The 22,399-nt window shown below is 37.3% G+C and overlaps 6 protein-coding genes and 2 non-coding genes across 12 annotated transcripts; 5 read left to right on the top strand and 3 right to left on the bottom strand.

Moving 5' to 3' along the window:
* Positions 1 to 709: 709 nt before the first annotated feature.
* On the top strand, positions 710 to 1,501 carry LOC108823155 (protein SPIRAL1-like 5). The gene is made up of 2 exons (XM_018596434.2): positions 710 to 1,117; positions 1,215 to 1,501. The coding sequence occupies exons 1-2, from the start codon at positions 899 to 901 to the stop codon at positions 1,287 to 1,289; spliced, it is 294 nt and encodes a 97-aa protein (XP_018451936.1). The 5' UTR covers positions 710 to 898; the 3' UTR covers positions 1,290 to 1,501.
* Positions 1,502 to 2,253: 752 nt separating this feature from the next.
* LOC108820502 (uncharacterized) lies at positions 2,254 to 3,111 on the top strand. Of its 2 annotated transcripts, none has more exons than XM_018593450.2 (3): positions 2,254 to 2,396; positions 2,478 to 2,586; positions 2,688 to 3,111. In XM_018593450.2, exons 2-3 carry the CDS (start codon positions 2,523 to 2,525, stop codon positions 2,882 to 2,884), a joined length of 261 nt encoding a protein of 86 aa, XP_018448952.1. In that variant the 5' UTR covers positions 2,254 to 2,396; positions 2,478 to 2,522; the 3' UTR covers positions 2,885 to 3,111. The 2 variants fall into 2 exon arrangements, with proteins under 2 accessions (XP_018448952.1, XP_018448950.1); XM_018593448.2 differs by having other exon boundaries at positions 2,279 to 2,396; positions 2,487 to 2,586; positions 2,688 to 3,109.
* A 4,671-nt stretch (positions 3,112 to 7,782) lies between these two features.
* LOC108823158 (short-chain dehydrogenase TIC 32, chloroplastic-like) lies at positions 7,783 to 10,373 on the bottom strand. Its single transcript, XM_018596439.2, has 8 exons — positions 10,231 to 10,373; positions 9,592 to 9,823; positions 9,428 to 9,507; positions 9,201 to 9,354; positions 9,049 to 9,127; positions 8,883 to 8,970; positions 8,754 to 8,800; positions 7,783 to 8,622 (listed from the first exon to the last, which is right to left on the bottom strand). Exons 1-8 carry the CDS (start codon positions 10,334 to 10,336, stop codon positions 8,440 to 8,442), a joined length of 969 nt encoding a protein of 322 aa, XP_018451941.1. The 5' UTR covers positions 10,337 to 10,373; the 3' UTR covers positions 7,783 to 8,439.
* A 216-nt stretch (positions 10,374 to 10,589) lies between these two features.
* LOC130499259 (U1 spliceosomal RNA) lies at positions 10,590 to 10,753 on the bottom strand. Its single transcript, XR_008938140.1, has one exon. It is a non-coding gene; the product is annotated as a U1 spliceosomal RNA (small nuclear RNA).
* A 663-nt stretch (positions 10,754 to 11,416) lies between these two features.
* LOC108823154 (cysteine-rich receptor-like protein kinase 18) lies at positions 11,417 to 14,107 on the top strand. 4 transcript variants are annotated; one of them, XM_056992641.1, is made up of 7 exons: positions 11,417 to 12,349; positions 12,422 to 12,547; positions 12,630 to 12,730; positions 12,829 to 13,039; positions 13,122 to 13,359; positions 13,434 to 13,561; positions 13,675 to 13,845. In XM_056992641.1, the coding sequence occupies exons 1-7, from the start codon at positions 11,476 to 11,478 to the stop codon at positions 13,695 to 13,697; spliced, it is 1,701 nt and encodes a 566-aa protein (XP_056848621.1). In that variant the 5' UTR covers positions 11,417 to 11,475; the 3' UTR covers positions 13,698 to 13,845. The 4 variants fall into 4 exon arrangements, with proteins under 4 accessions (XP_056848621.1, XP_056848622.1, XP_018451933.1 ...); XM_056992642.1 differs by having other exon boundaries at positions 13,434 to 13,528; XM_018596432.2 differs by having other exon boundaries at positions 11,421 to 12,349; positions 13,434 to 13,587; positions 13,675 to 14,107.
* Positions 14,108 to 15,200: 1,093 nt separating this feature from the next.
* LOC108823157 (cysteine-rich receptor-like protein kinase 17) lies at positions 15,201 to 17,892 on the top strand. Its single transcript, XM_018596437.2, has 7 exons — positions 15,201 to 16,107; positions 16,195 to 16,320; positions 16,414 to 16,514; positions 16,601 to 16,811; positions 16,899 to 17,136; positions 17,213 to 17,366; positions 17,456 to 17,892. The coding sequence occupies exons 1-7, from the start codon at positions 15,246 to 15,248 to the stop codon at positions 17,783 to 17,785; spliced, it is 2,022 nt and encodes a 673-aa protein (XP_018451939.1). The 5' UTR covers positions 15,201 to 15,245; the 3' UTR covers positions 17,786 to 17,892.
* Positions 17,893 to 19,037: 1,145 nt separating this feature from the next.
* LOC108819486 (cysteine-rich receptor-like protein kinase 5) lies at positions 19,038 to 21,760 on the top strand. Its single transcript, XM_018592529.2, has 7 exons — positions 19,038 to 19,905; positions 19,982 to 20,122; positions 20,192 to 20,313; positions 20,394 to 20,604; positions 20,684 to 20,921; positions 21,007 to 21,160; positions 21,235 to 21,760. The coding sequence occupies exons 1-7, from the start codon at positions 19,098 to 19,100 to the stop codon at positions 21,541 to 21,543; spliced, it is 1,983 nt and encodes a 660-aa protein (XP_018448031.1). The 5' UTR covers positions 19,038 to 19,097; the 3' UTR covers positions 21,544 to 21,760.
* A 476-nt stretch (positions 21,761 to 22,236) lies between these two features.
* Positions 22,237 to 22,399, bottom strand: LOC130499333 (U1 spliceosomal RNA). Its single transcript, XR_008938211.1, has one exon. It is a non-coding gene; the product is annotated as a U1 spliceosomal RNA (small nuclear RNA).

Raw genomic sequence — 22,399 nt, forward strand, 5'->3', positions numbered from 1 at the left:
TAATTTTTAGTATATGTTTTACTATTTATAAAAGTTTTGTAAATTTTATTAACTTTGATCAAATAAAACAATATAATGCAAATAATTCTTTCTAAAATTTATATTTGAAGTTTTATGATTGGAGTCAGAGAACACTACCCTCAAACCTCAAATTTGAGGTTCATCCAACTTTTTTAAAAGTTTGTTCTTGAAGATACTCTAAAATTTAATAGTGATACAAAACATTACTTTGTATGTACGTATTTTAATTTTTCATTTCACATATTTGGAGTTATTTTATTCAAATGATGAGTTTGTATTATTCATTTATAAAATTAGAAAAAATCTTCTGAAATATCCCAGAATACCACAAAATTAAACTCTATTATTCCAAAACATACGACAAAATATTGGAAATACTCTAAAAATTAAACTCAAATTTGAGGTTCATCCAACTTTAAAAATAAGGTTGCTCTTGGAGACACTCTAAAATTTCTAAAATTTAATAGTGATACAAAAGATTACTTTGTATGTACGTATTTTAATTTTTCATTTCAAATATTTGGAGTTATTTTATTCAAATGATGAATTTGTATTATTCATTTATAAAATTAGAAAAAATCTTCTGAAATATCCCAGAATACCACAAAATTAAACTCTATTCCAAAACATACGACTACTATATAATTAAAAGTTCAAACAGGTACCAACAAATTTTAGGTTTAAGTCGAATTCATAAACGTTTAGTTAGGGTTACCTAAACTCATCATTTTAAATGTTTACTTAATTATCTATGAAAGTATTAGTCTCATCATATCTTAGAATATCTCCACTGCTACCTCTATTTAAGCTTCTCTCTCTATATCTTATATCAATAGTTTAATATAGCATTTTCCTGATCAAGTTAAACAATCGAATAATGAGTCGAGGTGGGAGCTCTGGAGGCGGACAAAGCTCGCTAGGCTATCTTTTTGGATCAGATAATGAGACTCCCAAGAATCTCCCATCGGCTGCCCCAAAGCCAACACCACCATACGGCATAGATTCCACCGACGACGACAAATCTGACCAAAAGCCTAAGATCTCTAACAACAACTACCAAAGAGCTCAGGGCCAAAACTCTGGTAACTTTGTCACAGTAAGTTATTATTTCTCTTCATATTCTTGAATAAATCAAATTCTATACCTTTTTCAAATATGAAAAATTGTGGGTTATATAAATATTATAATTTCAGGATCGTCCAACGACGAAGGTTAAATCGGTTCCTGGTGGAGGTTCGTCTCTTGGATACTTGTTCGGAGATAAGTAAAGGAACGAAAATGAAGTCATATAACTAGGGTTTGTATTGTGATCTAGTGAATATTTTATGTGCACTGATCCCTATCTACTCTATACTTCTTATTTATATGTATGTACGCAAACGTGTGTTTTGAGTTTGCAGTTGGCTTGTTCAACTTGGCGAATAAATGGTTTCTAGTCATTGACATATATGCATATATGTTGCCTATTGCTTCCTCTTTAGTAGTTGGGAAAGTGGAGCTTCTTCTTTTGCACATGGCAATGAAACTAAATTGGACGTTTTTATTTTTGAAACAAAGGAATATAATAATTTGAAGCTCAAATACGTAGAAAAACTAATCTTATTTCATGTTAAAATGTTTACAGTATGCTAAATTAGAAGCACTAAATCAGATATTAAACTATTATTGAAAAAAATGCTCTGCAGTTGGTTAGCAAAGATGTCCTTTGTTTTCATTTAGCAACGCTCTATATTTTAAAAAACTAAATCACATATTACACATGCTGTAAAAAAGTCTTTTTTGAGTGAACAAAATTAATATTCTTCAAAAAAAAAATTAATAATTAATTTCAATATTAATTTTATAAATTTGTTTCAGTCTAGTAAATTTTACACAATGAAAATCATATAAAATAAAGATTCTAGATTCTTCTTTCTTGTGTTACAAAAATAAAAGTGTAACAAAAATAGAAAAGAAACTCAATACAGCGAATCCGGGTTCAAATTCCACCGGCTACACGGATATGAATTATTTTTTTCGGCTCATTTAAATGTCCAGAATAGGGTCTATCCGTGGGATGTACCTCTACGCGGAGATTATTTCTGTGTGTTTTAATAGATCCGGATTTAATCTTTTAATTAAAAAAAAAAAACCTTTTTGCCGTTTTTATCCTTCAGAAATATTATCGATGTTAGGATCTGTCTGAAATTATGCGGTAAAATTGGTCAATAATAGAAAATATGTGGTTATTTTCTGAAATTGTGTAAACTTATTATCCCTGAGTCCCGGACCTTCTCAAACCTTCCTCTACCAGTTTACAAATACCATTCTCCATACTCAAAACAAGTCTTCGATCGCTGAAGAAAAAGCTCTTACAACAGGAGAAGTTGAGAACGGTAATAATCTCTGTGATGTCTTTTCTTTTTCCATTTGGTCTTCTCTTTTATATTTTCTTCAAGATATTAAGACTTTCTCAGATCTTTCAGAAAGTGAGAGAGATCAGATAGATAGGTCTAAATCTCATGCGGCGTTTTCCTGCTCTTATAGACAAGCTCAAACCAATCGTTACGCTTTCAAGATCACACGGTAACTCTTTTAAATCTAAATTCTCCACAGTTTCGTATGCTTACAGTTTGTCACGTGGAAGAAAACATAACGGAGTGATTCCCATTTTTTCTGAGAAGCAGGTAAAGTAGTGAGAACCATTATACCGAAGAAACTTGGGAACATGAACAATAGCGAAAGAGAAACAGTGAAGAAGATTGAGGAAACGGTAGAGCCAATGGTTGCCTTCAGTAGACCACCGCCGTTTACACCATTTGTCGGTCCATTGCTCGTGTATTCTCTTCTTCAATCATGGTCTGGTGGCGATGAAGACGGCTAGTTACATCTGTTGAAAAGTAAACTTGATTTGGGATTGGGCTAATAATTTCTCTAATCATGTTTAGCCCAAAACTTAGCCCAAAATCTAGAATAATCATCCACCTCCTCAAAATAAAAATCTAGATATTCTTATAGAATTATCTAGATAATTAGTAAAAAATAATCTAGATATTTAAGTAGAATTCTCTAGACTTAAACTTAAAATATTTGAGATATTTTGTAATATGGAGGCTATAAATACCTCCACCCTCCTTTCATTTGTATCATCAAAAAAATCAAGAAATCCAAGTTTGTAAAAACCATCTAAATAATAAAAAATATTCTTCAAAGTTATAAAAAAGCTTTCTTCTTCATAAAGTTTCTTTCTCTTCAAACACTTAAAATACTTTCTCCATTTCTATAAAGTTTTTCATTCCAACAAAGTGGTATCAGAGCTACAAGTTCCTTTTGAAGATGGCAAACAATGGTGTTCCCCTCCAAGTTCCATTGCTCACTAAGAGCAACTATGACAATTGGAGTCTTAGGATGATGGCTATCTTAGGAGCACATGATGTGTGGGAGATAGTTGAGAAAGGCTTCAATGAACCGGAGAATGATGGTGGTCTATCTCAAACTCAAAAGGATGGTTTGAGAGATTCAAGAAAGAGAGACAAGAAGGCTCTCTGTCTAATCTATCAAGGATTAGATGAAGATACATTTGAGAAGGTTGCTGGTGCAAAGACATCCAAAGAAGCATGGGAAAAGCTTCGGACTTCTTACAAGGGAGCGGAACAAGTTAAGAAGGTACGACTTCAAACTCTAAGAGGAGAATTTGAAGCATTACAAATGAAGGAAGGAGAGCTCATCTCAGATTACTTCTCAAGAGTCTTGACGGTTACTAATAACCTAAAGAGAAATGGTGAGAAGTTAGATGAGGTGAGAATTATGGAGAAAGTCCTTAGATCATTGGATTCAAAATTCGAGCACATTGTTACCGTGATTGAAGAGACAAAAGACTTGGAGACTATGACGATGGAGCAACTTCTTGGATCATTACAAGCTTATGAAGAAAAGAAGAAGAAGAAAGAAGATATTGTGGAGCAAGTTCTCAAGATGAGAATTGATCAAAAGGAAGAAGCTGGCCGAAATCATCCGAGACGTGGTGGTGGTCATTTCCGAGGACGAGGTCGTGGTGTCAATGGACGAGGCTGGAGACCACATGAAGAAAGCTTCAATCAAAGAGGAGAGAATTCATCAAGAGGTCGTGGAAGAGGATATCCAAAATCAAGGTACGATAAATCAAGCATCAAATGCTATGGTTGCGGAAGGTTTGGACATTATGCTTCTGAATGCAAAACTCCAAACAACAATAGAGTTGAAGAGAAGTCCAACTATGTTGAAGAAAGGAGTAAAGAAGAAGATATGCTATTGATGGCTTACAAGAAGGATGAATTAAATGAGGTTCACAAGTGGTACCTTGATAGTGGTGCAAGCAACCACATGTGTGGGAATAAAAGCATGTTCGTGGAGCTCGATGAATCGGTGAAAACCGATGTGGCTTTGGGAGATGAATCGAAGATGGAGGTGAAAGGTAAAGGAAATATTCTCATCCGCTTGAAGAATGGAGATCATCAGTTCATTTCCAATGTTTACTATATTCCAAGCATGAAGACCAACATCTTGAGCCTAGGACAACTCTTAGAGAAAGGTTATGACATTCGACTAAAGGATAATAGCCTTTCTTTAAGAGATAAAGCAAATAATCTCATCACAAAGGTGCCAATGTCAAGCAATAGAATGTTTGTCCTAAACATTCAAAATGACATTGCACGATGTCTCAAGATGTGCTACAAGGAGGAATCTTGGCTTTGGCATCTTCGATTTGGGCATCTCAACTTTGGAGGCTTAGAACTACTTTCTAAGAAAGAGATGGTGAAAGGATTACCTTGCATCAACCATCCAAATCAAGTGTGTGAAGGGTGTTTACTTGGAAAGCAATTCAAGATGAGTTTTCCAAAGGAGTCAGAGACAAGAGCAAGAAAGCCACTAGAACTTATACATACAGATGTATGTGGCCCGATCAAACCAAGTTCACTTGGTAAGAGTAACTACTTCCTTCTCTTTATTGATGACTTTTCAAGAAAAACATGGGTTTACTTTTTGAAACAAAAATCAGAAGTGTTTGAAAATTTCAAAAAGTTTAAAGCCCATGTTGAGAAGGAAAGTGGTCTTAAGATCAAGTCCATGAGATCTGATCGAGGAGGAGAATTTATGTCCAAGGAGTTTCTTAAGTATTGTGAAGATAATGGTATCCGAAGACAGTTGACGGTGCCGAGAACCCCTCAACAAAATGGAGTAGCAGAAAGGAAGAATAGGACAATACTTGAGATGGCAAGAAGTATGCTCAAGAGTAAGAAGCTACCAAAGGAGTTGTGGGCAGAAGCAGTGGCGTGTGCGGTCTATATATCAAACCGATCGCCAACAAAGAGTGTTTTAGGAAAGACACCACAAGAAGCTTGGAGCGGAAGAAAGCCCGGTGTTTCACACCTAAGAGTCTTTGGAAGCATTGCTCACGCTCATGTTCCAGACGAGAAGCGGAGCAAACTAGATGATAAAAGTGAGAAGTATGTCTTCATTGGGTATGACGCTAACTCCAAAGGCTACAAGCTTTACAATCCTGAAACAAAGAAGACAATCATCAGCCGGAATGTCATCTTTGATGAAGAAGGAGAATGGGATTGGAGATCAAATAATGAAGACTACAACTTCTTTCCATCTTTTGAAGAAGATAATTTGGAGCAACCAAGAGAAGATCCAGCTACACCGCCAACTTCACCAACACCAAGTTCTCAAAGAGATGAAAGCTCAAGTGAAAGGACTCCACGTTTCAGAAGTCTACAAGACATCTACGAGGTAACTGAAAATCAAGACAATCTCACTCTATTTTGTCTATTTGCGGATTGCGAGCCTATGAACTTTGAAGAAGCTCAAGAAAAGAAGTCATGGAGAAGTGCAATGGATGAAGAAATCAAGTCCATACAAAAGAATGATACATGGGAGCTAGCTTCACTTCCAAATGGGCATAAAGCAATAGGTGTGAAGTGGGTGTACAAGGCAAAGAAGAATTCTAAAGGAGAAGTTGAAAGGTACAAGGCAAGATTGGTGGCAAAAGGCTATAGTCAAAGAGCCGGGATCGACTATGATGAGGTATTTGCTCCAGTTGCTCGCTTAGAAACGGTTCGATTAATCATTTCATTGGCAGCCCAAAAGAGTTGGAAGATACATCAAATGGATGTCAAATCAGCCTTCCTAAATGGAGACCTTGAGGAAGAAGTCTACATTGAGCAACCACAAGGCTACATAGTCAAAGGAGAAGAAGACAAAGTCTTAAGGCTGAAGAAAGCGCTTTATGGATTAAAGCAAGCACCAAGAGCATGGAACACTCGGATTGATAAGTACTTCAAGGATAAAAGCTTCATAAAGTGTCCATATGAGCATGCACTTTATATCAAAACACAAAACAATGATATATTGATTGCATGCTTGTATGTGGATGACCTGATATTCACCGGAAACAATCCGATTATGTTTGAAGATTTCAAGAAGGAGATGACAAAGGAGTTCGAGATGACTGATATTGGATTAATGTCATACTACCTTGGCATTAAAGTAAAGCAAGAAGAAAATGGAATCTTCATTACTCAAGAAGGCTATGCAAAAGAGGTGCTTAAGAAGTTCAAGATGGATGACTCAAATCCAGTTTGTACGCCAATGGAATGTGGAGTTAAGTTATCAAAGGAAGAAGAAGGAGAGAGTGTGGATCCAACACTCTTTAAGAGTCTGGTTGGAAGCTTACGCTATCTAACGTGCACAAGACCCGACATCCTACACGCAGTTGGAGTTGTGAGTCGATACATGGAGCATCCAACAACAACTCATTTCAAGGCAGCTAAGAGGATCCTACGCTATATCAAAGGTACAATCAACTTTGGCTTGTACTACTCTATTTCTGAAGATTACAAGCTTGTTGGATATAGCGATAGCGATTGGGGTGGAGATGTAGATGACCGGAAAAGTACAAGTGGCTTCGTGTTTTTCATTGGAGAAACCGCTTTTACATGGATGTCAAAGAAGCAACCAATAGTCACCCTTTCTACTTGTGAGGCAGAGTATGTGGCAGCTACTTCATGTGTTTGCCATGCTATCTGGTTACGAAACTTGCTAAAGGAGTTGAACCTACCACAAGAAGAGCCAACAAAGATCTTGGTGGATAACAAGTCGGCAATAGCATTGGCAAAGAATCCAGTCTTCCATGATCGGAGTAAGCACATCGATACTCGTTATCACTACATTAGAGAATGTGTTACCAAGATGGATGTGCAATTAGAGTATGTGAAGACAAATGATCAAGTAGCTGATATCTTCACCAAGCCACTCAAGCGAGAAGACTTCATCAAGATGAGGAGTTTACTTGGAGTAACCAAATCAAGTTTAAGAGGGGGTGTTGAAAAGTAAACTTGATTTGGGATTGGGCTAATAATTTCTCTAATCATGTTTAGCCCAAAACTTAGCCCAAAATCTAGAATAATCATCCACCTCCTCAAAATAAAAATCTAGATATTCTTATAGAATTATCTAGATAATTAGTAAAAAATAATCTAGATATTTAAGTAGAATTCTCTAGACTTAAACTTAAAATATTTGAGATATTTTGTAATATGGAGGCTATAAATACCTCCACCCTCCTTTCATTTGTATCATCAAAAAAATCAAGAAATCCAAGTTTGTAAAAACCATCTAAATAATAAAAAATATTCTTCAAAGTTATAAAAAAGCTTTCTTCTTCATAAAGTTTCTTTCTCTTCAAACACTTAAAATACTTTCTCCATTTCTATAAAGTTTTTCATTCCAACAACATCTTGGAATATATATGTAACTATATGTATCATATGAGATGTCTTGCCAAAGTTTTCTTAACCATATATAATCTCTAAAATTTAAATACCAACCGAGTTTGAGATGTTTATTAGAGATAATGAAGGTTTGGTGTTGTTTAAAGTTGATCACTTGTTTTTAAGTTTTATGTGTGTGTGATCAAACGAGTTTTGTAATGATGCATCTAGTAATAATAGTTAAAAGATAATAACATAATCACTTTATAACCAGGGTTTATGGTCTACTGGTGATTAACTTGAGGTTAAAAATACAATGTGAAGCCACTAAGATTTAAGTTTCAACCACTTATATGGGGTATCTACAAGCATCATTTGTTTGTAACCAGTCTTGCTTGGAAACAATAAATGTAGAAGTGGTTCAAATCCAATACAAGTATTTGTACCAGCTTCTGAGAGCCATCCGATTCAGGCAAATGTACCCATATTGAGATTTTCAAGTTTATGTCCTATTGTATTCTTTTTTTTTTCGGGGGTCAAGATGTCCAATAATATTTATGCTAATGATATTTTTCATTTTAGGTCCATGCTCGCATTGATTTGTTCTAAGATGGTTTAAAAATGAAAAAGAAATCACACATAAAAAACCATATCAAAGTAAAGATTCATCTGAAACTGTGTACTTTCAAGAATGACTTCCTCCTGAATCCGAATCGATAAGCTTAGTGCTGAAGTCCCAAACCTTCTTGGCCAGTTCTGAATCTTCGGCAAGTGATGATGGTTTAGCAACGTTGCAGTCTGTGAAATATTCTCCTGTAACTCCCGCCACCTGAGGATTCAATGCCAAATAGCAAGTTGTTGCAGCCCCCTACAAAACAAGATAACCAACAAATTAACCAAATCAAAACCTAGAGTAGTTGTAACTGATTGTTTATTAGTGTGAAGTTTAGAAATAGGATTTGTCAAAAAAACAAAAAAGTTTGGAAATAGGATACATACCTGCGGAACAGTCTTTATAAAATATCTAGCCACTGCACTAACAGCTCCTGCATATCAAACCAGTGACACAAGGGATCAGTAGCAAATCAACATATAAGCATGTGTGCAGCCACAAAGAGAAGAAGTTACCAGCCAGATAACTATTGAAGTAGCGCCAAAGACTTGTCATAATAGCTCCTGGATGAAGTGAATTCACTGTTATATTGACTCCATCTTCCTGGTTTTTATTCATACCAGAACTGAATCAAGATAACCATGGAACAAATTTGATAGATCTATCTTTTGTTGTAGTTACCTTCAGTTGCCTTGCAAGCTCGTTTGCGTGTAATACATTGCATAGTTTAGACTGACCATAAGCTGGAATACTACCGTAACTGCACCAGAAAAAAAAAAGCAAGAAAGAATGTCACGTTCTTTTCAAGAAAAAGGACAAGATCCAAGAAGTACCTTGATACGTCGTTGATCTTATCAAACCGGACTCCTTCTGGATAGGAGAACCGATGAGCTTCTGATGATAGATTAACAATCCTTCCTTCTCGTTTGCTTTCACGTGATGTGTTCTTCATTGTATCTAGTAGCAGCTTCGTCAACAGAAAATGACCTAAAACATGATGATGAGACTATAAGCTTAGGACAAAGCTATAGTAACATTGGTTTGCGTTCTCTTAACTCACCTAAATGGTTGGTCGCGAATTGCAGCTCGATGTTGTCCTTAGAGAGCATGAAAGGACACGCCATTACCCCAGCGTTGTTTCTAACAAGATTTGAGAGATTTTTCAAAACATTAAAAACCGTCACAAAACGCTGGACATGAACTAATGTTGTTTGAATAGCTTACATCAAGATGTTGAGTGGAAGACGGGTAGATTTGTAGTCAGCTGCAAATCGCCTGACAGATTCCATTGAGCTGAGATCTAACTCCATGACATGGAGTTTAGCACCAGGGACTTGATTGAGGATATCTTGCTTAACTTTAGCACCAGAGGCAGTGTTCCTCACTGCCATAACCACGTGCACACCACGCAGTGCTAGAACACGCGCTGTCTCTATTCCTATACCACTTGATGCTCCTGAAAACATGAACAACGAAAACAAAAGACAACTTAAGAAACCAAACAAGTCCATAAAAGCTCAAAGGAGGGTAACAGATTAAGCTATAGCTCCTAGCTATTTTACTTTTATTTAGATCATATAACACAAACTACAATCAGCTGAAACAGAGTATATAAGCACATTTTCTTTTTGCAGATCTCAAGTTATCTCCCCTATCTGGCAATTAGCAAATGGTCCCAACTATGTTGGACACTAAAGTTACCAAGAATAGCGAGGGAACAGTCGAATTCATCTCTTTTTGCCTACAGGTGAAAGTCAAATCTGAGAGAGGAACAGAGAGGGGCCCAAGATCTTAATATTTCAGAAAATATAAAATATTTAGACAAAACTCAAGTTGTGAAAGAAAGATTTGATAGAAGAGAACCAGTGACAATGGCAGTGAGGCCAGCTCCTTCAACTCCATGTGTGACTTCTTCTGCAGTGGAACGAGACGAGAATCCAGATGCTCCTTTCCTTCCCCAAAACCACATCTTTGAGGGTAACGAAAACAGTGTGACAGTCTTGATTTATTTTAATGACCAAAATGAGAAAAAGAAAGTGATGAGAAGCATCCACGCGCGCATGTGGAGAAGAGAGAATAGAGATCTCTACAAAGTTTCTACCAACTACGTCAAAAGTTTCTATTTTAAGCAGATTACTTTAAAAGTTTAGCAGTTAGCCCACATAAACCAACCAACTATCTACTTACTCTTAACCAAACCAAATATTGAACTGGAGAATTGGGAGAGGCCGCGCGAACGCAGGCCTCCACTGCCACAAATAATGACGCAGGCTCTTCCACTTGGGAAGACCTTAAGCTAAGCACCCTTCCGTTATGTGCAATGGAAGTCACTAAGCTTAGGCCACTCTTCTTCATGATCAAGAGTCGACCCCGTCCAGGTAAGTGATTTGCACTGTACGACCTTCTTCTTCTTTTATACTACACCAAAGACGTGTCTCATAGTTGTGTTTCCGATGTGGGAGGTATCCTCAAGACAGGGATTCGTAATTATGGGCCTAAGCTTAAGGCCTTCCTTGTTGAAACGCAGGCTAATGTTTACTATGTATAATCTAACATCAAAGGATTAGTGATAGTGGAATCTTAAATGAAGGAAGAGCTAGGTGTATTTCATATTCTTCAAATGTTTAAGCGCCATCCTATTCTCAGAAGAAAGTATTGAAGCACATTGTTGTCTTTTGTTGAGAAAATTTTGAAGTGATTTGTATAATCTGAAGTTGAAGGCTGTCAAGCAGAGTGATTTGTATAATTTGTAAAGATATCTAGAGACCAAGAAGTAAACCAATAGCTACAAGATGGGCCTCAGCAAAATCACTTCATAATAATAGTATATATATTTGATCAAAAAAAAAAAATAATAGTATATATATAAGGAAAATATATGACGAAGTTATCAAAACTAAATGCATTCGTCTCCCGTTGAAAAGACGCTTGTGATTGACGACAAATTGGCATGCCTATTATTGCATAAGCCTAATCCCAAAAAGCCAAGACTTGTAGATTCTCAAGTCTTCCAAAAATAATTCAAAGTAGTCGATTTCTTATTAATGCGCATGGATTTCAAGTACAAATACAACCATTCACATATTATCAAAAAAAAAAAAGACAAATATGGCAGAGAAGAGCTATGAGACAGTCCTCTGTTTCTTCTTCTTCTTCATCATCATCATAAGCTTCAGTACCATTTCTGTTTCTGCACAAGTTTGTGAAAACACTACTGGGATATTCATACCCAACAGTCCTTATGACAACAACCGCCGTCTCATCCTCTCCACCCTCGCTTCTAACGTCACGGCTCACGACGGCTACTTCAACAGTTCGATGGGGCTTGGTCCAGACCGAGTCTACGCCATGGGGATGTGCGCTCCAGGCGCAGAACCTAATGTTTGCTCTCAGTGTATTGAGACCGCATCTGATGGATTACTACAGAACTGTCCAAACCAGGTAGACGCTTTCTCATGGTCAGGCAACGAAACGCTGTGCCTTGTACGCTACACTAACCGCTCCTTCTCTGGATTACTCGTCATGGAGTCACTTGGAGCGATCGCCAGTAATGCAGATACCAAACTGAATCAGACTTACTTTGATAGCGTGTGGACAAAGTTAATGTTTGGTATGATCTCTAACATCTCCTCTTCCTCATCAGCCGGGAACAGTAGGTCTAAGTACTATGCAGACGAAGACGATGTGGTTCAGTTATCGGACTTCAGGAACATATCTGCGTTGATGCAATGCACACCAGACGTTTCTTTTGAAGATTGTGACGTTTGCTTACGGACAAACGTTATTAACTATCAGACGTGTTGCCGTAGGAAGCAAGGTGGAGTTATATCGCGACCAAGTTGCTTTTTCCGGTGGGAGTTGTATCCTTTTATTGGTGCTTCAGATCTTATTTACTTACAGCCTTCAACGCCGCCGTCTCTCACACCATCTCCTGTTTCGAAAGAACCGTCTCCCACAGTACCCTCTCATGTTTCCAAGAAAGGCAAGTTTCTTTTTCGGAATAGAGCAACCTTTTTTTTGGTAAAGAGCTTTTGGTCAATTGTATTTCGTGCAGATACAAGAATCTCAGGAGGAGTTATTGCGGCAATTGTAGTTGCTGTTGTTGTTGCCTTAATATTGATTACTCTAGGCGTTGTGATTTTCAAGAAGAGAAAGCAAAAACAAGAAATTGAAATTCCAAGTGAGTTTTTATTTTTTCTAAACACTTTGGTTTTGTCTTCTTGGAACTTTTTCACAAACTCTACGTTTTGTCTAAAATGAAGCCGAATCGATCCAGTTTGATTTAAACACAATTGAAGCTGCTACAAACAACTTTTTTGAGCGTAACAAGCTTGGTGAAGGAGGATTTGGTGAGGTTTACAAGGTATTATACACATATAGACTCTCTTTGTCCACCTAGCTTGCTTCTGTTGTTGAGACTCTGTGAAGTGATATATGCTTTATTTGTAATTATTTTGAAAGGGTATGCTCATGAATGGAACTGAAGTTGCGGTGAAGAGACTGTCTAAAACATCAGGACAAGGTGAAGTAGAGTTCAAGAACGAGGTTATTGTTGTTGCTAAACTTCAGCACAGGAATCTTGTTAGACTTCTTGGGTTTTCACTACAAGGAGAAGAGAAGTTACTCGTGTATGAGTTTGTTCCTAACAAAAGCCTCAACTATTTCCTTTTCGGTCTGTTTTTTTTTTAAAACTCAGTTTTGTTGTTTTTTTCTTCCTTGAACCTAGCTAATTTTGATCATGGATAAGTATGCAGACCCTAAGAAGAGAACTCAGTTGGACTGGGCAGTTAGACGCAACATCATTTGGGGAATTACTCGAGGGATTCTATATCTTCATCAAGATTCACGGTTCAAGATCATACACCGTGACCTCAAAGCGAGTAACATTCTCTTAGATGCTGATATGAATCCAAAAATTGCTGATTTTGGAATGGCAAGGATCTTTGGAATCAACCAAACTGTAGCTAATACATCAAAAGTCGTTGGAACCTTGTGAGTATATACTTTCTTGGACCTAATGAAATTTGATGAACCCTTTTGTTACTTATTAACTTGTGCATTTGCAGTGGTTATATGCCACCCGAGTATGTGGCAAATGGGCAGTTCTCGACTAAATCAGATGTCTATAGCTTTGGAGTCTTGATCCTGGAGATCATTAGTGGTAAAAAGAATAGCAGCTTCTACCAGATGGAGGGTCTAGTTAACAACTTAGTCACATATGTTAGAAATTATGAACTAACCATTCCCAAATTTTGTCTAATTCTTTTAAAAAGTGATCGTAGTTCTGAATTACAATAACTTCTACAGGCCTGGACACTTTGGGAGAATAAATCATTGCATGAACTCGTAGATTCTGGCATCAGAGAAGATTGCAAAAGCGATGAAGTCAATAGATATATTCATATTGGGCTGTTATGTGTTCAAGAAAATCCTGCAGATCGTCCAACAATGTCTACCATTCACCAAATGCTTACAACCAGCTCAATTGCATTGCCTGTCCCTCTGCCACCTGGATTCTTTTGCAGTAACGAACCAAGATTGACTCCACTAGCACAGGGATTGGAGTCGGGTCAATCAAACAGCAAGTCTTTTACTTGTTCTGTAGATGAAGCTACAATCACCGATGTTACTCCTCGTTGAATACTCAACATGTTATGTTTGGTTTAAGTTTGTTTCCACAAACGCATGTCACTTTTTCATATATGTTGTTCCTCAATAACAAATATAATTTGATCTAGAACGAGAAACAAACTCAAAAACTCGCTCACCCACTTGCAGAGCTAGGTTAAAAATTATAAGTTAATAGAATAGAGATTCCAAAAGGAACACGGAAATAGATGAGAGTCATGAGACACACAAATAATTGTTTACCAGAACTAATTTAGAATAGCTACATCTCTAGACCATATCGTAAGACCATATAGTAAGAGACAGTCCATTATAATCTTAGTCTTCTTAGAACAAAGCTTAAGCATTTCTCTCTCAATACCTTATAGTTTGGCATGAGAAATGAAAAACACATTGGCTGTCCATACAGATATAGTTTATTATAATAACCTAGTTAGATTAGGTCTGTCACCTATTTCCATAAATTTATTAGGAATATTGTAAAAGTACTATCAACTTTCATTAAACTTGCAAATAGTATTTTACTTTTCTAATATGACTTTTCTGTTTTAGTTTAAGTTATTTGATCTTATTTGATTTTCATCAGTAAATCATAACGAAGTCCTTGACGAATCCGAAAATATGTAAAGTTTATAATGGACATCCCAACCTGAAGAAATATCTAGTAAAGTAACCTCACTTAAACATACAAGTGTTAGTCCAGAAGGACCAGAACTCTAATGATAAAGCTGAACTCGACGGTCCAAGTCTACCACAAAAATTCAGATATGTCAGTTTCTTATTAATGTGCATGTCCATTCAAGTAGAAAACTCAAACGTCTGAGTTGTTGATGAGAAGTGAGAACCATAAGAACCACATAAACGCGCAAGCAAACATTGACTGAATCAACTAAAAGAAGCAAAAAAATGTCTAAGACGAGTTAAATGCTATTTCGTGGTATGATCATGATTGTTGTGAAAAGCTGTCCATGTGAATATGATAGAACCATTTTTCGTAGATTAGATCCGTGTGTTGCGGAAAACTAGCGTCATAAAGTCACCGACTGAATTAAATCACTGATTATAACAAAACGGAAAACGCCCTCTAACATCAAGGGTGACTTTAGGGTCAAGTCTCTTACTAAAATTCAAACTAGTATTATTAGCTAGCATGCAAAGTCGTTCAAGTATACAATTCAGACTTAAATTTATAATATCCACACATTTCAACACAGACACACATGATCTACATAATCTAAAGATAATTAAAAATGGCAAAGAAGAGCAGTGTATCAATCCTATGCTTCTTAATCATAATCTTTAGTGCTATATCTGTTTCTGCACAAACATGTGACGAAACTGCTGGAAACTTCAAACCGGATAGCCCATATGACATGAACCGCCGTCTCATCAACTTTACTCTAGCTTCTAACGTCACGGATCACAACGGCTACTTCTATGGTTGGACCGGCCTATACCCGGACATCGTCTACGCCGTGGGGATGTGCTCTCCAGGTGCTGGACCAGAAGCTTGCTCCCAATGTATCCAGGACACCTCGGATAGTTTACTAAAGTCATGTCCCAACCAGACAGACTCTTTCACATGGTTAGGTGAAGAGTTTCTTTGCCTTGTTCACTACTCTCGCAAACCCTTCTCCGGAGTCCTCATCTTGGAGCCATCAAATGTTCTTTTTAATTCAATGGACATAGCAAAAGAAAACCAGAAGGAATTTGATAGTGTGTGGGATGTGTTAATGTCTCGTACGATAAAATCGTTGGCGAGAAACAATTTATCTACTTCTTCTTTATCATTCTCTAATAGTAAATACTATGCAAATGATACAGCTCCGGTTCCGGATTTCCGGAACATATGGGTGTTGATGCAATGCACTCCAGATGTTTCTTCAGAGGATTGTAAACTTTGCCTAGAGAAAAGCGTTGATTACTATAAGGAATTGCACCATGGGAAGAGTGGTGGCATTGTGCGGCGGCCAAGTTGCTTTTTACGGTGGGAATTGTATACATTTTCTGGTGTTTTTGATCATATTAGAATGCCAACCCCGTCATCACCACCACAGCCTTCACCGTGGCCTTCAAAGACCCCTTTTGTAGTCACCAACATGCCCAAGAAAGGCAAGTCCTCTTGGTAACATTTTCAGAGACACTCTTGTTTTTGGTTTTGTGTAGTTATGTTTTCGGTGAATTGGTGGCTTTATGCAGATACAAGTTTATCGGGAGGAATCATCACTGCGATAGTCATTGTTATTTTCTTTTTCATTATAATATCCATAGCTATAGTCGTTGCTGTTTTCAAGAGAAAGAGAAACCAAAAAATTGAACTTCCAAGTGAGTTTTTTTGTTTCTGTTTAAATCCTTTAGTATATTAACCTTTAATCTTAAGAAGCTTCTTTTGACGAGCTTAATGTTGGTCTTGAAAAGCGGAATCTGTTCAATTTGATTTAAAGACAATAGAAGCTGCGACCAGCAACTTCTCTGCGAGTAACAAGCTTGGTCAAGGTGGATTTGGTGAGGTTTACAAGGTATTTATACAATATTTGTCCATCTCTATTTCTCTTTCGTCCAGAAATAACAAAATGATGAGGCCTTATTTGCGATTATTTACAAGGGTATGCTCATGAATGGAACTGAAGTTGCGGTAAAGAGACTGTCTAAAACATCAGGACAAGGTGAAGTAGAGTTCAAGAATGAAGTAGTTGTTGTTGCAAAGCTTCAGCATAGAAATCTTGTTAGACTTCTCGGGTTTTCGCTACAAGGAGAAGAGAAGTTACTCGTCTATGAGTTTGTTCCTAACAAAAGCCTTGATTATTTCCTGTTTGGTCAGTTCAACTTAAAACTATACTCTTGTTTGTTGTTTCTTCTTCCTTGTATATGGCTAATATTTGTGATTATGCATTTATATCTAGACCCTAAGAAGAGAACTCAATTGGACTGGACTATGCGACGCAACATCATTGATGGGATTACTAGAGGAATTTTATATCTTCATCAAGATTCAAGGCTCAAAATCATACACCGTGACCTCAAAGCAAGTAATATTCTCTTAGACGCGGATATGAACCCAAAAATTGCTGATTTTGGAATGGCAAGGATTTTTGGTATGGAGGAAACTGTAGCCAATACAAAAAGAGTGGTTGGAACCTTGTGAGTATCTAATTTTTGGATCTGGTGAATTTTGATCAAAAACCATATTTCTGAGAATTCACCTTTATGTTTGCAGTGGTTACATGCCTCCCGAATATGTGACACATGGTCAATTCTCAACAAAATCAGATGTCTATAGTTTTGGAGTATTGATTCTTGAGATCATTAGCGGAAAAAAGAATAGCAGCTTCTACCAGATGGAGGGTCTAGTTAACAACTTAGTCACATATGTGAGCTTTAAACTCGTTAGCCCCAAACTTTGTTTGATTCTATAAAATTGTGATGATAGTTCTGAAAAAATATGACACAACTTCTATAGGTATGGAGACTTTGGGAGAAGAAATCATTGCATGAGCTCATAGATCCCATTATCAGAGAAGAGAGTGAAAGAGATGAAGTCATTAGACACATTCATATTGGGCTGTTGTGTGTTCAAGAAAATTCTGCAGAACGTCCAACAATGTCTAGGATTCACCAAATGCTCACAACCAGCTCCATTGCTCTGGATGTGCCTTCACCGCCTGGATTTCTGTTTAGGAAGGGACCAGGATCAAACCCAGCCCAGAGGCTGGAACCGGGTGAACCCACCAGCATGTCTTTTGCTTGTTCTTTAGATGAAGCAACAATCACTGATGTTACCCCTCGTTGAAAATCCAGCATGTTCTGTTTGGTTGAGGTTTTTCTACAAATTACTGTCAGTTGTTTTATATCCTTATATTTGAAAAACATTTAAGCATCAATACCAGTTTGGAATATTAAAAATAGAGAACCTGAACTGGAAAATCTGCGAGCAACACATAGCTTTAGTATAGTCATATAGGGAACAAAAAAATGAAAATGCCTACAAGGCTGTAGTTAAATGGTAGACGAGATTTGAGAATGTGCTAACACATTCCTCTAGGATTCGAATCTTCCTTGAAACAAAATCAAAGCTGTGTGAAAGGTCTAAGCTTGAGTTTCAGCCCATATAATTTTCATGGTAGTCCAATAACATGATGGTAATCGGATAATAGGCAGTTCGACTACTCTTAGCATTTCAAACTCAGGTCAGACAACATTCTAATTTTTTGGGGAAAAAAAAGTCCAGTGTATATTAATAAGTGCGTTTTTACCGAGACTGACCGGATCAACCAACATATCAAAAGTAATCCCCTTGCTGGAACAAGCAGCGCCTCCAGCCATTTGGGAGAATCATATCAAACACTGATCAGATACGTTGACACAGTTTTTTTATGCGGGCGAAAACAATCCTCTAATCATTTTCACAATCTTTCATATGGTCACTAATACTTTAATTATGATGTTTAAATGTTTAGCTGTTCATTTTTTACTGGTCTGGTAAGTTAGTAAACCGGTACGTCCTATTCATATAAAGTCTCCGCGCCTAGCAGAATAGTCTCCAACGTTTTTATATATTCAAGTCCAGTTTGCTTCTCTTTCTACTACTCCCTCCGTTCGGCAATACTTGTCGTTCTAGTTCTATTTTTTTGTATCAATATACATGATGTTTGCTGAATTCAATGCAAATAATGACAGGAAATGACTTCTTCCACCCTTGTATTATCACGGTCATTTTAGCATTTGTTTGACTTGTAAATGATTTCAAGGGTTAGATTAGAGATTGTATTATTTTCCTTAATTTACGTGCAATGATATATAACGTCAAATAAAAAAGAACAGAGGGAGTAATAAATAGATAAATACAGTAGACGTCAGAAAAGAAAACTGATATTTTAATTTTCTAATTTTCTCATTCACATTACCATTTAGCTGTTTTCTTTTAATTAAACAATAAAAGTTGATGTTATTCTTGGAGTTGACTTTGACTTACAAGAAGTTGGAGATGGTCTTAAACTTCAGACTGGCTAGCTGATCTGACTTTAATCATTGTTACTCGTAAACCCAATGAAGGAAAAAGATAAGGAAAAAAAAACACAGAAGAAAGGATAAGAAGTTGGATAATGCCTGGTTATACCTCATTAAACTCTCTCTTCCTTCTCACCTTCTTCATTACACACCTTAGAGCTTCTGCACAATTACAAGACCCCACGTATGTCGGCGAAGATTGTACTAACAGGATATCAAGAAACACAACTTACTTCTCCAATCTCCAAACCCTTTTGACCTTTCTTTCTTCCAACACTGCTTACTTCTCCATGGGATCACATAGCCTCACGAAGGGTCAAAACGCTGACATGGTATTCGGACTCTATCTCTGCAAAGGAGATCTCTCGCCCGAAGCTTGCCGTGACTGCGTCATGTTTGCCACGAAATATGCTCCGACTCGATGTCCAGGAGGGAAAGAGTTCTTGATTCAGTATGATGAGTGCATGCTTGGATACGCTGGCAGGAACATATTCATTGACGCTGTAACCACAACTAGAATAATCACTTGGAACCCTCAAAAAGTTAGCTCGGACCTGTCCGACCGGTTCAACGATTCAGTTGTTGCTCTGATTAACAAGTCTGCAATGGAAGCAGCTTATAGCGCAACGAAGAAGTTCGCGGTTAACAAGTCAAACTTCACTTCGTCCCGGACCATTTATGCTTCGGTTCAGTGCAATCCAGCACTGTCAAGTGAAGATTGTGTAACCTGTCTGCAAAGATCCATCAAGGAGTTTTATTTCAACAGTGTTGGAGGAAGAGTTCTTGTCCCGAGCTGTAACTCACGGTACGAGGTTTACCCTTTCTACAATGAAACCTTTGTGACAAGTCTCTCTCCTCCCATAAATAGTCCTCCCCTGGTTTCAGCTCCTCCATTGCCACCTGGTAAAAATCTCTCTGTGTCTTTTTCTTTCATTTAGTTCTGTGTCTATGTGTCATGTCTGATGTAATACTCTGGCAGGTGAAGGAAGAGATTGGACGGTTATAATCTTAGCAATTTGTGTGCCATTCTCGGTCTTTGTTCTTTTTCTTGTGGCTGTTCTAAGCTACCGTGTAACAAAGAGAGTGAAGAAGACTTATGATACTACAGCTGCAGATGATGGTAATGATTCAAGTATGTTTGTATGTGGTCTTAAAGTTTGATAGAGTTTTTTTTTTCTTTTTCTTGCAGGAGGGGATGACATTACAACTGCAGGCTCGCTGCAGTTTGATTTAAAGGTTATCGAAGCTGCAACAGATAAGTTTTCGATAAGTAACAAACTCGGTCAAGGTGGATTCGGAAAAGTCTACAAGGTATAAACCAGTTCAATGAGCTTCTTGATTAATTAGATGTATAAGAGATTCATATAATGTTTAGTTCACTATCTTATTAGGGGACACTTCCTAATGGGCTAGAAGTTGCCGTGAAGAGACTTTCAAAGACATCAGGGCAAGGCGAGAAAGAGTTCAAAAATGAGGTCGTTCTTGTGGCAAAGCTCCAGCACAGAAACCTAGTCAAGCTTCTTGGATTTTGTTTGGAGAGAGAAGAGAAGATACTTGTCTACGAGTTTGTGTCTAACAAAAGTCTGGACTACTTCTTGTTCGGTAAGTTAAACCAATTCTTAGCGAAAATAATTTCTTTTTTGAACCAATGTTTGACATGCTAACTATGTATATGGCACAGACTCTAGTAAGCAGAGCCAGCTGGATTGGACTACACGGTACAAGATCATTGGAGGAATAGCTAGAGGAATTCTATATCTTCATCAAGATTCACGACTCACAATCATACATCGTGACCTCAAAGCGGGCAACATCCTATTGGATGCTGATATGAACCCAAAAGTTGCAGATTTTGGAATGGCTAGAATTTTTGAAATAGACCAAACCGAAGCCAATACTAGAAGAGTTGTTGGAACCTAGTAATTTTTGCTCTTTCTATCTACTAATGAATGCATATAATTTTATCATCACTGTATTAACTCAAACTTTTATGTACCATTCCAGTGGCTACATGTCTCCTGAGTATGCGATGTACGGCCAATTCTCAATGAAATCAGATGTATATAGCTTCGGAGTTTTAGTCCTTGAGATTATAAGTGGAAGGAAGAACAGCAGCCTCTATCAGATGGATGGTAGTGTTTGCAACTTAGTTACACATGTAAGTCTAGATAGTTATAATCTCAAGAAATAAATTATACTTTACTTAGTTTTAAGTCTTACAATGCTTAATAGACCTGGAGGCTATGGAGCAAGGGGTCTCCATTAGAGCTTGTGGATGTTTCTTTTGGAGATAACTATCAAAGAAACGAAATAAGTAGATGCATTCATATTGCCTTATTATGTGTCCAAGAAGATACTGGAGATCGTCCAACCATGTCGGCTATCGTCCAAATGCTTACTACTAGCTCTATCTCCCTTGCAGTGCCTAGACCACCTGGACTTTTCTTTAAGAGTAACCAGGAGCATACAGGTCCATCAATGGATAAGTCTGTTCTCTGTTCCATTGATAATGCACCGATTACTTCTGTAACTGCTCGTTGAAGACTAGCTCGTTTCTTTTTTGGTGCATACATAGACTAGCTCATTTCATAAACCAAAAATCATGTCAGTTCCAAAATCTACTGCTTTGGGTTCAATTCAGAATATAGGTGTAGGTAATTTTCTTTGATGCCACGTTTATGATTGATTATAAGCCATGAATCTTGATGAGGATAAAAAAAATCCTCGAGGAATGCGTCCAATGATATTGTCTACTGCACCTGGTCCCTCATTTTGAATGGTCCGCATATAAATATAAATGTATTGATAATTTACAACCTGTCACATCCTTGTCTGTTGCGTTGACTCGTGTGATGACTTTTCTTGATTCAACCGTAGGTTGTTGCAATTATTTGGAGGAACAAAACAAAAATGATTTCATAAGAAACACAACCAGTGACAATGGCAAACTTAGAAATGTAAAACTTAGAATATGTTGTGTGGTTACTTTTGGTACTAATTTTATAATTTGTGGTTACTTAACAAGATCCATTAAAAGATGAGCTAATAGCAAACGCCACCGAAATTCAAACATGTAACAGAGTGCTAATTTTATCTGTGAGTCCGATTCTTTGGCACGGATCCAAACAACCTTATCCCTTAACGAATTATGCATTGTCTTGTTTCGGTTAACCACATTATTCTCGTCTCGATAAAAGACTCTTAACCAACCCAAATATTGAACTTGAAATTTGGGAGAAGCCGCGCGAACGCAGGCCTCCGCTGCCATAAATAATGACGCAGGCTCTCCCACTTGGGGAGACCTTAAGCTAAGCACCCTTCCGTTATGTGCAATGGAAGTCACTAGCTTAGGCCACTCTTCTTCATGATCAAGAGTCGACCCCGTCCAGGTAAGTAT

Source organism: Raphanus sativus, chromosome 8 (assembly GCF_000801105.2).
Source record: "Raphanus sativus cultivar WK10039 chromosome 8, ASM80110v3, whole genome shotgun sequence".
NCBI classification, from domain to species: Eukaryota; Viridiplantae; Streptophyta; class Magnoliopsida; order Brassicales; family Brassicaceae; genus Raphanus; species Raphanus sativus.